Source organism: Ursus maritimus, unplaced genomic scaffold (genome assembly GCF_017311325.1).
Source record: "Ursus maritimus isolate PB19 unplaced genomic scaffold, ASM1731132v1 scaffold_2, whole genome shotgun sequence".
Lineage (NCBI taxonomy): Eukaryota > Metazoa > Chordata > Mammalia > Carnivora > Ursidae > Ursus > Ursus maritimus.
The window spans coordinates 102258139-102273293 of record NW_024424452.1 but is presented as its reverse complement, the minus strand read 5'-3'; the positions used below and the strand labels follow the sequence as shown (position 1 = coordinate 102273293).

At 45.4% G+C, this 15155-nt stretch overlaps 2 protein-coding genes across 3 annotated transcripts in view; both read left to right on the top strand.

Moving 5' to 3' along the window:
• The window catches only part of KLHL12 (kelch like family member 12), a 28003-nt gene extending 25054 nt beyond the window's left edge, over nt 1-2949 (top strand). For both annotated transcript variants that reach the window (XM_040636469.1, XM_040636468.1), the window contains exons 9-12: nt 118-276; nt 596-694; nt 1040-1226; nt 1408-2949. In XM_040636469.1, the coding sequence (XP_040492403.1) occupies nt 118-276; nt 596-694; nt 1040-1226; nt 1408-1534 (572 nt within the window). In that variant the 3' untranslated portion in view covers nt 1535-2949. The remainder of the gene's footprint in view (nt 1-117; nt 277-595; nt 695-1039; nt 1227-1407) is intronic.
• Nucleotides 2950-5831: 2882 nt separating this feature from the next.
• On the top strand, nt 5832-12790 carry RABIF (RAB interacting factor). Its single transcript, XM_040636467.1, has 2 exons — nt 5832-6026; nt 11918-12790. Exons 1-2 carry the CDS (start codon nt 5901-5903, stop codon nt 12161-12163), a joined length of 372 nt encoding a protein of 123 aa, XP_040492401.1. The 5' UTR covers nt 5832-5900; the 3' UTR covers nt 12164-12790.
• The last annotated feature ends 2365 nt before the right edge of the window (nt 12791-15155 follow it).

Below are 15155 nucleotides of genomic sequence, written 5' to 3'. Positions count from 1 at the left end.
CCCATGAAAAACATTTTTTGTTCCCAAACATTTGAAGGACTTATGGGGAGTTTGTAAAGAGAAGTTATTAGAAATCTCTCATCCTCTAATAGTCTATGATTCATTCATCCTGAGCAGATATGATCTATGTGTCTGGAGGCTTTGACGGAAGCAGGCGTCATACCAGTATGGAGCGATATGACCCAAACATTGACCAGTGGAGCATGCTGGGAGATATGCAGACAGCCCGGGAGGGCGCCGGACTAGTTGTGGCCAGTGGAGTGATCTATTGCCTAGGTATTCAGTCTGGGAGGCAGAGATGGGAGGGATCTTAATGGGCGCCAGCCTCTGGGTGGGGATCCCTTTTTATCAAAATAAAGTGCATAGACTTTTTTCAACTAAAATCCTAGTCTATCCACATATCTTTTCTGTTAGCTGGGGTTATCTTTTTCATGGAAACGGAAAAATAGGGTACTGTCAGAGTTCTCTTTGGATTATTGAAACTCTCAAGAACTGAAACTGAAAGAATTAGTCGAAACACTCAGAGAAAGGCAGCCTGGGAATGGGCATGAGGATTTCCCATTCTTTCTGAAATGGTCTCTACTTTGTTTTTCAGGAGGATATGATGGCTTGAATATCTTAAATTCAGTTGAGAAATATGATCCCCACACAGGACATTGGACTAATGTTACACCAATGGCCACCAAGCGCTCTGGTAAGACCAGTCATAGCTAAGGGAGAGGACAGTAGACCGTGCTGATGAATCTTGATATACGCGGTGTGCTGCAGTCAGAGATAGGGGAGCAACAGATCAGAGTAGTAGCTCTTTCTTCACTGTACACTTACAGTGAAAGGGCTGAGGTTCCATTCTCCTCTTTGCCTGTTTTTTCTCTAAATACAGTGATAATAAAGACAACCAGATTATTTTAGGCCTGTCCGGCCCTAGTCCACCGCCATCAGCTACCTTAGAACTCAGCTAGCCATGAGTGATCACGTTTTGTTTTTAGAATTCTGATCCTAAGCTTTAGTAGTATTCACTTGTTATGCCTTTTTCGCCCAGGTGCAGGAGTAGCCCTGCTGAACGACCATATTTATGTGGTGGGGGGATTTGATGGTACAGCCCACCTTTCTTCTGTTGAAGCATACAACATTCGCACCGATTCCTGGACAACTGTCACGAGTATGACCACTCCACGATGCTATGTAGGGGCCACGGTGCTTCGGGGGAGACTTTATGCTATTGCAGGGTAAGGATTTGGAAGCCAGACTAGAGTCATCATGCATCCAAGACCACGTGATCCAATCTGAAGTTTTGGATCAAGACAGGCTTTGGGTTGGGGGAGACGGCTCCAGTGGCAACCTTTAATTTAGGACTGTATGGAAAGAAATAGAAAGTTCATTTTCTTCTTTTGCTTCTTACCCCCTCAGATATGATGGGAATTCCCTGCTGAGTAGCATTGAGTGCTATGACCCTATCATCGACAACTGGGAAGTAGTGACATCCATGGGAACCCAGCGCTGTGATGCCGGCGTGTGTGTTCTTCGAGAGAAGTGACCATTGTTGGAGCCCCCTCCAGAGCTAGTGACCAGTCCAAGGGACAGTTTACGGGAGAGTCAAGGATCCTTTCCAGAATCTCTATTTCTCAATGTGTGCACAGGGTGATTACAAGCACCAGTGCAGTGATGATTGTACTTACTTGACACACACTCCACCTTGCGCTGGTAGTTCTCCCTGAGGAGGGTGGGTAACAGACACTCAAGGGAAGACTGTGCACACTGAATGGGTCTGAGAGGCCAGATCACCTCTCCTTCTGGTCTAGAGCGCACTCTCGTGTGCTCAGGAGAATCTCTCTATCTGTTGTGCCTCATGTATTGCAGAGAAGGAAGGTGAGTGTGACCTGCTAGATGTGGCCAGTATCCAGCGTGGATGATTGGGAGGATACGAACTTGAGTAAGCTGGGTAAAATCCAAGTCTTGTTTTCCAGGAAAATCTTTCCTAGTCTACAGTAGCTAGGGGCAACATGGTTCCATTCTGGAGGATAACAAAAGGAAAAGCCCCTGTCAGAATTTGGGGGGCTTGGGGAGAGACCTGGCACTCCCTTAAGGGACAGGGTTGGTATACAGAACTGTGTTTAGAGTGAGGGAAGTCAACGGAATTTGATGGAATGTGAGTGAACCTGGAACACCACTGAAGTATAACCTGGAAGACTTAAAAGGGTATATTATTGGAAGGATCTTTTTATTTCTCCATGGTCATTCTGAACTAGAATGGTGTGCATCTTGGCCCCGGAGACTGACAAAATTAGAGTCAACAAATGTTGGGCTGAGCAGACCTGGAATAAATGTGGGAGTTGGGTATGCCTGGGAGCAAACCAGAAGTACCTGTGATTTTACAATCGTCTTATTTCCTGCCAGGGCTCACCTATTCATGGCATGGTTTGCCTGGAGTGGGTGAGACACTATCTTTCTGTGTTGAATCAAATACTACTACACTATTATACTTCATTATTATTTATTTGGGGATGGCGTGGAGGTGGCAGCAGCCTTAAAGTGCAGCTACCTGATTACTGCCCCATTCTTTTAAGGGCACACTTCTGCTGAGGAGTGCTTTTTACTGCTGTGTTTGGTACAGTTAGTCCTTTTCCTACTATAAGGTTCCCTCAACTGTCCTTAGAGTGGATTTTATTCATCCCAGGACAGAATAATCAAGGACAACCAAAATCCTTTCGTTAGTTCCAGTACTTGCTATCACCATTTCTGAGCCACCATTCAAGGCTCCCCTGTGTTTTGGAGTGAAAATCTTGGTTTTGTGGGTATTGGGAGTGTGGGGATGTGATAACCTAAACAAGGATGCACTTTCCCATTATTCTGAAATTCCATTTTTTTCCTCTTTTCCTGAGTTGTATTGACCTCAAGAGTTCAGTTCCTTTGTATTTTTTTAAGAAAATATTAAAAATCAATTGTCTCAAATGTCTGTAAGAGAGTTTATGGCTAACCAGCACTGTCTTGCAGATATGTGGGGGGAGCAGGCATAGTGATCAGCTGTATGTCCTCTCTCTTCTCCCCGTTCACCTTATGTGTTAGCCACCTGGCTCTAGTATGTTTCTCTGTATGACGTGGGTAAGAGGTAGCCCCTTTCCCTCGCGGAGATTTCCATCAGTAAAATATTTATATAAAATTGCCTATTTATTGACTCCTTTCACACTTGGAGTTTACTTGAAAGCCAAACAGAATAAAGAAGACTCAATCTTTTTTTTAAAGATTTTATTTATTTATTTGACAGAGATAGAGACAGCCAGCGAGAGAGGGAACACAAGCAGGGGGAGTGGGAGAGGAAGAAGCAGGCTCATAGCGGAGGAGCCTGATGTGGGGCTCGATCCCATAACGCCGGGATCACGCCCTGACCTGAAGGCAGACGCTTAACCGCTGTGCCACCCAGGCGCCCCAAGAGGACTCAATCTTGAGCTCATTTAGTACCCACTTGACTTTTAGGGTTTTATTCACTCCAGTCCTTTTTCTGTTTGCTTAGACTTATGGCACGTGATACAAACAGCTAGGCAGAAGGCCTGCAACACTGCAAAAAATCCTGATATTTCCAGAGCAAAGGGAAGAGGGAACCAAAGAGGAAGTTAGTTTCTCTAAAGGAGCCTGCCAACCCTTCGTCTGCAGATGGATTGTGCCTGCTGATCAAACCACAGCTATGAAACATGTGACTCATGCTATCAGGAAGAGATCCAGGGCAGGCAGAGAAGTGGGGGGTAAAGAACTGATGGCTATGTTTACTGCTGACTTTTACGAGTTTCAGACCAAATTCCCACATAGTTCTTATATGGCAGCCACAATGGAATATTCTGCAGAAAACATCTGAAACTCTTTGCTCTCTTTCCACTCTTCCCAGTCTTCTACACTTTTTTTTTTTTGAAAGATTTTATTTATTTATTTGACAGAGACAGCGAGAGAGAGAGTGAACACAAGCAGGGGGGAGTGGGGGAGGGAGAAGCAGATTCCCCGCTGAGCAGGGAGCCTGATGTGGGGCTCAGTCCCAGGACTCTGGGATCATGACCTGAGCCAAAGGCAGACACTTAATAACTGAGCCACCCAGGCGCCCCCGCCAGCCTTACACACTTTGCTCATGCACATACACAGAGGTACCCCTAATCTGGGGGCTCCTCTTGTTTTTCTAGCTCTCCTAGATGGCAACCGGCCACTTAGTTATCCAGTCTCAGAGATATATCATTTATCTTCTGTCGCCCCCATTACAATACAGACATCCAATTCATTTCTAGGTTCTATATGATTTTATCTTTAATAGTTCCAGATACATTCCTATATTGGTATTTCCTCTGCTACCACATAGTTCAGGCCTGTATCTCTTGCCCAGACTCCTGGAGCAATAACTTCCTGATAGCTTTACCTCTACTACTTCTTTCAGTCTGGCCCCTCCATTTGGTCATCCGTGTTCTTCCTCAAGTACAAGTACTATCATTACAATACCTAATATGCAGCAAATTTTCAGTGAATATCAAAGTTATTTCTGGCCTAAAATTCGATAGATTCCCATTGCCCATATATAAAGTTCAAATTCCTTTGCATGACTTTAGACCCTGGTGCTCTGGGCCCCACTCTACCATTCTGATCTTCCCTCCCTCTACTATTCTCTCTTCCCTTAGGTGTAATGTGTTCAGTGGACTACTAACCTTTCTTAAATTTGTTCTCACCTTTGTTCAGGTATTCTACTGTTCTTCTTTCTAAAATAATCTTGCTTTTCACACAAAATCCCATTCACATTTTGATGCCTAATTTAAATGTCACCTAGGTAAAGCCTTTTTCTGACTCTCCAAATGGAGTTAATTCCCGAATCCTGGCTTCCATCTGCTTTGTTCCCATGATTGTCTTTATCACATGCCATTGGTTTTGGGGTATGTCTTCCTGTTTAGACTGTGTTCTCAAATATAGGGTGCCTATTATTGTATCCTCAGGGTTTAGTTATATTACGGAGTGACTCACTGTTGAATTACTGAAGGACAAAGAGGAAAAAGAAAAACATGCAAATGGGGGTGGTGGGTAGATTAGACATTACCTAATCAGGTAGCTTAGTTCGCCTTCATATTGTGCTTCCCTTGCCATTGCAGGACATCCATGGCCTAATGCACTAGAACTGATAAGCTAAAGATCTAAAGACTAATCAAATGGAACAGGAAAGTATAGTGTAATGACAAAGTGGTGGCTTTAGAGCCATGCCTGGATCTATGGACCCTGGAAAGTAACCTTTCTGACCTTTACCTTCCTCAGTAACAACCCCATAAGGAAATTGTGATGATTCAATAGGTTTGTTTCTAAAGCATTTCAACACGGTGTTTTGCCACATAGGTAAACGGTCACTGTGGTCAGAGACCAGCAATTAAAGCTTCCAGGCATCTTTTTCCAACACCAAAAAGGTACGTGTCCCTCTAAGTAGTCTCTTACTGAAGAAACTAATGTGGGTAAAATTTGCTGGTGTGTAGTGTGACCCAGATTCCCCTCACATGGCCTCCAGAAACGTCCCCATTCGTTTATAAGACTAAATCCAATCTCAGTAAACTAAAAGGTACGGTCAACTTTAATGAATTATTTACCCGGGTTTTACTCAATAGTAAGGGAAGGCCAGTGACCAGGTGAGTATGAAGAGAGGATTTGTCACGTCCCAGGAAGTGAGTGACCGTGTCACAAAGCCAGCGACACCTAACCGCCCAGGGTAAGCAATGAATGAGGCGCTTGCGCAGTAGAATCCGGGGGCGGGGGGAAGCGGACGACTGCGCAGAGGGGGAGTGGCCGTGCGCTCCCCGCCCCGTCTCTGAAAGCCGCGCCAGCGCAGTTCCGAAAGATCCCACCGAGACAGCGCCTGCGCGGTCGTGGCCGAGGAAGCTGTGGCGGCAGCGGCGATGGAACCAGCCGAGCCGCTGAACGACTTAGTGTCAGCCGAGGGCCGAAACCGGAAGGCGGTGCTGTGCCAACGCTGTGGCTCCCGGGTGCTGCAGCCAGGGACCGCTCTCTTCTCCCGCCGACAGGTAGGGAGGCAGGTTGGAGGCGCCTCACACCCGCACGCCTTCACAGGGGGCCTTGGCGGCTGGAGTCCCGGTCCCCGCGCGCGTTTCCGGAGACCGCGCCCCAAGTCGCGGCCGGGCTCCGCCCGAGGCTGCCCGCGCCGGAGTCGCGCGGCGGGAGGGACCCCCGGCCCTGTCCCCGCGCTGTGTGGGGACGCTGCTGCTCCGCGTGCGGTGCGGGGCTGAGCCGAGCCCGCCCGCTTCCGAGGGCCCGGCGCCCCGGGACTCCCGCAGCTCTTGCAGCTCCACGCTGCGGAGCGGCCGGATGGCGCCCGGTGTACCTGGACTCGCGGCCCGCATCACAGCGCACCCGCCGGTCTCCCTTCTGTCGGGCGCCTCTCCGCCCCAGGAGGAGCTCCAGAAACAACTTTGGTGTAAGGGATGTGACAGATGATTCCCGTAACCTACACGCTTTGCCAAGGTACTGGGTGGAACGCAGGGCTTCTCAAACGAATCCTATTTCAAGTGGGATGGACACCTCAAATCCTGAAAATCAATTTTGAAGGAAGATTTAATTTCTATTTTAATCTTCAAGTTACTAATTTTAATCTCCTTCATATTGCCATCACCCCAAAAGGGGAAAGTTGAAAACGTTTTTTTTATTTTGGTATATTTTTATTGAGGTGTAACATACCCACGGGAAAGTGCAAAGTATAATCTCATTTCAACTGTGTGCATACCCTATCACTCAGAATTGCCCCTAAAAATATGCTCTGCCCTCATGACCTGTCACATTGGGAGTTAGGTTTCAACATAAGAATTTGGGGGGAACGCATTCAGCCTATAACAGGGTGCTACTGGCCCCTAGTACATAGAAGCCAGGAATGCTGCAAAGCATAAGACACCAACCCCCACTCTCCCTGGCCCAGCAACAAAGAATTACCCATCCCAAAATGTCAGTAGTACCAAGATTGACAAATCATGGCTTAAAGACAACAAAGCATATTCACATCTATAATCTCAGTTGATCTTACGATGTTGTTAGTAATTGTTGTTTATACCTCTAGCCCGTGAGGTCCTGTATCCTGTCCATCTCTGTATCACCTACACTAAAGACTGTGCACATAAGTAAGATCTTAATACTTAGGTTTAAATCAAAGTAGTGAACAAAAGCTGTTAGCCCAGTGTCAGTAATGGGTTAGCGTGGAGAGAATGGATTAGTATGTCCCTGTTGGTGCAGCATGTGTTTTTTGTAAGTCCTACAACTGGTTGTTTTTTTTTTTTAATTTTATTTATTTGACACAGAGGTGGGGGGAGAGAGCAAGCACAAGCAGGGGGAGCAGCAGGCAGAGGGAGAAGCAGGCTCCCCACTGAGCAAGGAGCCTGACGCAGGGCTCCATCCCAGGACCCCGGGATCACGACCTGAGCCGAAGGCAGATGCTTCACCAACTGAACCACCCAGGAACCCCTCAATAAAACTTTAAAACTGATGAAGCATTTTAATATCAGGACGTTATGCTAAGTGAAATAAGCTAGTCACAAAAAGACAGATACTGTATGATCCCACTCATATGAGGTGCCAAGGGTAGTCAAATTTGTAGAGACAAACAGGACAACGGTGGTTGCCATGGACTGGAAAATGGGGAGTTAGTGTTTAAAGGGTACAAAGCGCCAGTTTGGGAAGATGAAAAAATTCTAGAGGTGGATGGTGGTGATGGTTGCATAACAACATATATGTATCTAATGCCACTAAACCGCACACTTAAAAAATGACTTAAATGGTAAGTTTTAGGGGCGCCTGGGTGGCTCAGTCTGTTGAGCGTCTGACTCTTGGTTTTGGCTCAGGTCGTGATCTTACAGTCGTGGGATCACCACCCCGCCATATTGGCCTCCACGCTCAGCGGGGAGCCCGCTTGGGGATTCTCTCTCCCTCTCCTTCTGCCCCCCCCCCCACTCACGCTCTCTCTCTCTCTGAAATAAATACCATCTTTTTAAAAAATAAGTTTTATGGTATGTATATATAGTTGATCCCAAAAAATTAGGAATTAGAATGGAACATGCATCTCAACTATGTTGAGCAATGTTCTTCAGTTGCTTTGTAACAAAATCACCCAGGAATGGTGACCTAAAACATTAATATTTATTTTGCTCGCAATTTGGGGAGTTGACTGGGCCTAGCTATACAGTTCTCATTTGGGGTCTTTCGTGTGCAGTCAGAAGGGTCATGTGAAACGCTGTCTCCCTAAAGTGTCTGCCTGTGGACTGGGAAGACTTGAACACCTGAGCACCGGGACAGGTTCTGGGGGCATCCCTCCGGGTGGTCTCTCCACGTGGTGGCCTCAGGAGCCTCAATTCTTACGTAGAAGCTGAAGGCTCCCGGAGCAAGTGTTCCCACCGTGTAACCAGCAAAAGCGGCCTGGCCTTTTCTAACCTAGCTTGTCACCTCCACCGCAATTGACTCATTGGGGCTGGCTCTCCCAGGCTCAGGGAGAGAGGCGTGGACTCCACCTCCTGGTGGAAGGATTGTCAAAGAATTTGTGCACATTTTAAAACCACCACAAACACTCACAGAAGGTAGAAAATTATAAAAAAGTTACCAGAACTTTACTCTGTATTGTAACAGTTTTTATTTTCATCTATATTGTAGCATGTTTGCCAAGTTTTCCACCATGAGAATGGATTTTCACAAAAAGAAAGAAATTATTTTTAAAAGGGTAGTTAACAGTTCTTTTCTTTTTTTTTTTTTTTCCTTTTCAAAGATTTTATTTATGAGATGCCTGGGTGGCTCAGTCAGTTAAGTGTCTGCCTTCGGCTCAGGTCGTGATCCCGGGGTCCTGGGATCGAGTCCTGTGTCGGGCTCCCTGCTTGGCGGGGAGTCTGCTTCTCCCTCTGCCTGCCGCTCCCCCTGCTTGTGCGTGCGCTCTCTCTCTCTCTCTCTCTGACAAATAAATAAATAAATAAAAATCTTTTTTAAAAAAGATCTTTATTTATTTGTGAGAGAGCACGTGAACAGGGAGAGGGGCAGAGGGAGAGGGCCGAGCAGACTCCCCGCTGAGCAGGGAGCCCGATGTGGGGCTCTATCCCAGAACCCCGGGATCATGACCTGAGCTGAAGGAAAACACTTAACCAACTGAGCCACCCAGGTGCCCTTGTTAGCAGTACTTGAAAAAGCAAAAGGAGTTCCACTGACAATCTCGCTGAGTTGGGGTATTCTACATCTCTCTGAGGAGATGCTCCAGGATTAGGGTACTGCCTGGGTCCTGAGCAGTTGACCCACCTGGTCAGGGATGTAACTGGCAACTTTGGCCCCCAACCAGCTGAGTTAGCAGCCTCAAATTAGATAGTAATTTCTTGATTTCCACCCCAATGGTCTATCTGGAAAGCCCAATTGTATTCCAAATGTTAGATCCAAAAACTTGACCCGCAATAGCCTTGGGCACTGCAGAGAATGGGTTGAGAGCCACACAGATACATGTACAATATATATCTAGTCTTGTGGATCTGACTTACAGGATTTAAATAAAAATGGGAATTTTGAGAAAGAGAGGGACAGGACCCAGTCTGCCCCTTGAATGAATGGCGAATAGTATTTCCCTTAAATCACTACTCAGAAGAGACTCCAGAGGTGGTGGTCTGCGTTATAACAAAAAAACAAACAAACAAAACCCACTGGGAAGGAAGCTAGTGCTCCTTTGTTGGACACTTTATAAAGGCTAATGTTTCAGAAGTCTTTGATTTTTCTCCCCTTGAAGTTTCCCTCGCCTTATGTGTAGTTGTTGATTTCACACCTACACTATAGGCCAGAAATCTGTCTAGGGAAATTTAGGCCAAAGAGAGATTAAGCTAGGATTGGAGTCCAGGTTTCCTGGTCCCTGAATTTTCCTCTTTGCCTCTGCCTGTTCCCATTTTCACTTAGGGTAAAACAAAGCATTAGGGACTCGTTTAAACATTAGATGAGGTGAAAAGGGTGACTGGAATGACAATAACAGGAGGCGGGACTGTCCTATTTTGTGATGTTCTCAGATGATGTCTGGGGTGACACCGCATAGGGTAGTGCACAGATACCTGTTTTAGTAAGCCAGGTGCTGGGAAGATAGGGAGTAGAAATGTTCTGGATCAGTGCTCCCTCCTCCCTATTAGGGACAGCCACTGGCCAGAATCTGGCCCAGAGTTCAGAGGTGCAAACTCCAGGGTATTTAACACATACCAACAGCTTCGTGATTCCCTAACCATTGCGTTCAGGAAGAGGCTTGCTCATCCTACCAAAGCATCTGCCTCTTTTGGACTAATGTCAGTCCAGTTTTTTTTAATTAAAAAACAAAATGTTTTTTGGGGGCGCCTGGGTGGCTTAGTCTGTTGGACGTCTGCCTTCGGCTCGGGTCATGATCCCAGGGTCCTGGGATCGAGCACGGCATCGGGCTCCCTGCTCAGCAGAAAGCCTGCTTCTCCCTCTCCCTGCCGCTCTGCCTACTTGTGCTCTCTCTGTCAAATAAATAAATAAAATCTTTTTTTAATAATTAATGAGGCACCTGGGTGGCTCAGTTGTTAAGCGTCTGCCTTCGACCTAGGGCGTGATCCCAGAGTTCTGGGATCAAGCCCCACATCAGGCTCCTCCGCTGGGAGCCTGCTTCTTCCTCTCCCACTCCCCCTGCTTGTGTTCCCTCTCTCGCTGGCTCTCTCTCTCTGTCAAATAAATAAATAAAATCTTAAAAAAAATTAATTAAAATGTTTTTGCTTTTATTCTGCTTGCTAATGTCAGACTAGCACACCGAGGCCATCCTATTTTATTAGAGTTTGGGGATGCAGAAGTGTACCCTGGGGTGGAAAATAAGTGTACTGTCAGCGGCCATAATGATGAGGAGCAGAGGGGTAACAAGCTTTGATGGCATCGTATCTTCGAGTACACTGGGGCAACTAAAGGTGTGTAAACTAACCACAGGGAAGAAATTAAAGGGTGTGTATGTGTGTGAGGCTTTGTCCTAATGATTGGGAAGGCTTGTTGATTTGTGGGTACAAGGACCTTGGGATGATATTCCAAATTCTAGAACTAGATTTTCCTTTTTAATGCTTTTTGTAAGATAAATCCAGCATATACATAACACTGATAGAATAGAGCAAAGCCAGATAGCCTGTATTTATTCTTTTGATAAATATTTGAGTTCCTGCTCCATATCCGTTATTATTCTAGGCACTGGGGTTATAGTAGTGAACAGGAAAGGTAAGCTCCTTGCTTTCCTGGGGTTTACATTCTAGTGGAGGGAGACCCAAGGTAAATAACTAAGCCAATACATTAATTTTAGAGAATGATAAGAAATAAAGAGGTAGTGGCATAAGGAAACTTCCGGGGGTGACGAATACCCTTGTCATCTTGCTGGTAATGGTTTATCAGTATTTGCATGGGCCAAAATGTATCAAATTGTACACTTTAAATATGTGCAGTATATGTGTCAGTTATACCTCAGGAAAGGCGTTTTAAAAAACAAAATACAATGGGCAGTATGGGACGCTAACTCAGATTGTTTGGTCAGAGAAGGCCTCCTGAAGAGGCTGCATTTGAGCTGAATATCATGGAGTCGGCCTTGCCAAGATCTGAGGACAGAGCGCACTCACCCTGTCTGAGAAGGCGAGAAGGCCAGTGTGGCGGCAGCAGAATGACCTAGAGGAAGATTAGGAACAGGCAGGGCCTTACAGACCACGGTAAGCACAGCAATGAAGCCACGTAACAAACCGGGCATGACCGAGAGGTGACAGAGGAGCGACCTGGCATCCTGGTCTATAACTCAGCAGTAGGGCTCCTCATTTCGTTTTCATTCCAAAAAAAACTGCCAGGGAGAGGTGTAAAGTGTGAGCAGATGGGAGTGATGATGTGACGGGCCAGTCAATTTGCGTGTGCTTTGTGTTCTCTTCCACCGCAGCTTTTCCTTCCCTCCATGAGAAAGAAGCCAGCTCTGGCTGATGGCAGCAATCCTGATGGCGATCTCCTCCAGGAGCACTGGCTGGTTGAGGACATGTTCATCTTTGAGAACGTGGGCTTCACCAAGGACGTGGGCAACATCAAGTTTCTGGTGTGCGCAGACTGTGAAATCGGACCAATTGGCTGGCATTGCCTAGATGACAAGAACAGTTTCTATGTGGCCTTGGAACGGGTTTCCCATGAGTAACTGAGGGGAGGGGGACGCAGCTCCACCCCCAACTATAAAAGCTACTCCACTCAAGAACTGGTGTTTAAGCTGGTGTAACTGCCCTGCCGCCACCTTCTCTGTACTGATGTAAATCACGAGCGTCAGCACGTCCGTGGAACGTGCACAGGGCTAATCCCCGCTTCCTTAAAGCCGCAAGTGCATGCCTCTTACGTAGCTCACTTTGCGTATCTCCCTTTTCCCCTAGTTGCAGGACACTGGAACACTTCCACAAATCTCTCATCCCTGGCATCCTGCCTGGGCTCTCCGACCCTGGGCTCCCTTGTTTCTTGCTCTGTAAGAGCAGTATTCAGCCTGTTAGCCAAGATGACCCATGACAGCCGGCGCTCATGCTAATAGTTCAAGCCACCTTTTTGTCTCATTCAAGAAAGCATACAAGTGTCTGAGAGTGACTTTGTTGTATGACTAGCTTTATCTACAGTAATTTATTCTTTTTAAAAATACAGCATTTACAGACTTCGGTATTTAACTACTCATAAGAAACACATTACTTTGGACACACCTGTAATACCATGTTTGAGAGCCGAGCCTCTAGGTTGATAATGACTTTTTATTGTGAAGATGAATATACCCCCTTTTCCCTTCAAATCTTGCCGTGGTTTCTCTTTACATTATAGCCTGTAAGTTGAGAATCAGATTTGCAACCCTATCTGGCAGCCACCCCAAGGAAAACTCCACCCTGTCTTTCATTCAGAGTGGAGCATGTGGGATATAGGAGGGATAGGCCTTTGCCAAATTATACGTGACTTTACAGGTTTGTCTTATCTGGGCAAGTAACTCTTCCTTTGTTCTTAGGAAAGACTTCTCTCATGGATAGTGTCGTTTACTGAACCTACGGAGCATGGTTCTCAGAGCTTTGGTTCGTTTGGAATCCCTATACCAACCCAGAACACAAACTTTCTGTCCAGATGCCACTGTCTCTATAGCTGTGGGATTGCTCTAACAGTTTCGTGTTAGCAAACTTACTAAGCCTTCAATATGATTGTAACTTGTTCTGTCACTTCTCTTCTGAAGTGACTCAACATCTTAGGAATCTCTGTGACCAGGTCTCAGGTGTCCTACCTCTAAGACTGAGGAGACCCTAGAATTAAAATAAGGACGAAATAGAAACCCTACAATCTACAGCCCATCCTTCTGTATCTGTTGTGTGCTTGCTTCTGCCTTCTTTCTCCCCAGAACTTTTCTAAGGGCTCCCCAACTAAAGTGTGGGCCTTGGGCACGATTTTGCAACCAACCTACTCTAGAAAGGTGGCTTCCTTCCCCAGTCATAGCCTCAGCGAGCTCTAGTTGAAAATGAGAGAACTGTTCTCTAGACAAAGTCAAATGTCCGTGATTGTGGCATTTGCGAAAAACAACTGTGAGAATCATCCACTCAGGTCAGAAGGAACAAAACCAAGCAGATGCCTCTAGGGGCATGTGGCCCCTCCTATCACAAGCCAAAACCTAAGCAAAGCTTTTGTTTTTAATTAGACTTTGGCTTTTCTTTCCTTTTTTAATCACAGAAATAGTACACATTCATTGCAGATAAACACAAAAGTGGGTAAAAACATTTTTTTAATCACTCATTTCTACCATGCAGAGATTGCCTCTGGTAATGTGGTGAAACTCCGGTTCTCAGTGTTTTTCTATATGTATATATAAACATGTATAGTTTTTAAATATAAATACGATATCATACTGTGCTCTTTTAGAACTTGCTTTTTCCATTTGACAAAATACTTCCCATGTTAACAGATAACCATCTGTGGACACCCTTGTTTTTAGTATTCCATTGTATTTCTGTATTATAATTTATTTAAACAATCTACTATTAGATTGTCTCCAGTTTCTTACAAACAGTGTGATGTAAGTGCAACTTTATAGTTAAATCTGTATACACATTCTTAATTATTGCCTACATTATTAGAAGGAGAATTGCAGGGTATGCACGTTTTCATGGATTTACTCTATTGACACACATGCTTCAGCAACAGCTGTGCTAATTCGCCCTCCCCCAGCCGCGTAGAAGAGCACTCGTTTCTCTGAACCTTCCTAACACTGGGTATTTATTATCGTTAAAAGAATATTTTCCCAGTTTCGTAGAGAAAGTATCTCACTGTTTTAATTTGCATGTATTTTATGTTTAATGAAATTTTTATACACTTATTGGTCATTTGTATTTTTTTTTTAAGAGAATTGCCAAACATTGTTCCCCAATAGCCAAAAATATCGTTGGTATTCTGCCTGTGCAGTTTAATTTGAAAGAAATAAAGGCATTTAAACAGTAGAAATTAGATTCCTGTATGTCACTGGGAAGAATATGCAATTCGAAAAAGAGGAGGAGAGTGGAAACCTGAACTTTAGGGTTTCTCTTGAGGCCTGTCGACTAATTAATCATTTAGTGTCTGCTATAAAAGGAGGATGTCACCTCTTTGTTCCCCTTACACATAACAGGCTCTCACAGGCTCTCGATAAAGACTTGTGAAACCGTTAACTGCTTTGTCATAGGTAGATAGAAGTAGCCCGTGAGTATTGAAACCTGCTGCTATGAGTATAGGAACCTGCGGTTCCTGTTAGGAGAGCAATTGATTTTCCCAAGGCCTAACTGTTTCTACAAAATTCTTTGTTCACACAGACTCCAAGGTGGACAGTGGTGTACTGACATTTTACATACTGTTACTATGCCATGCGTGAGCATACTCAAGTTTCTCCAACGTGTAACTAATGAAAACGTGTCCCTGATAATGGTGGATAGGTAATTTTGGATCACCATCCCACTGAGGGCAACTAGAAAGGCTGGACAAAATATTTTAAAAATCCAAAGGCATCAGAAAGCTAATGTGTTTGAAGAAGTACTGGACCAGGACCACTGAGAAGATAGAAGCCCTGAGAAGTGGGCTTGGTGTTACGGGCCACTCTTCTCTTGAGGGGATTTGCAATGTGGAAGTGGGCAGGTCAGAGGCTGGTGGGTGAT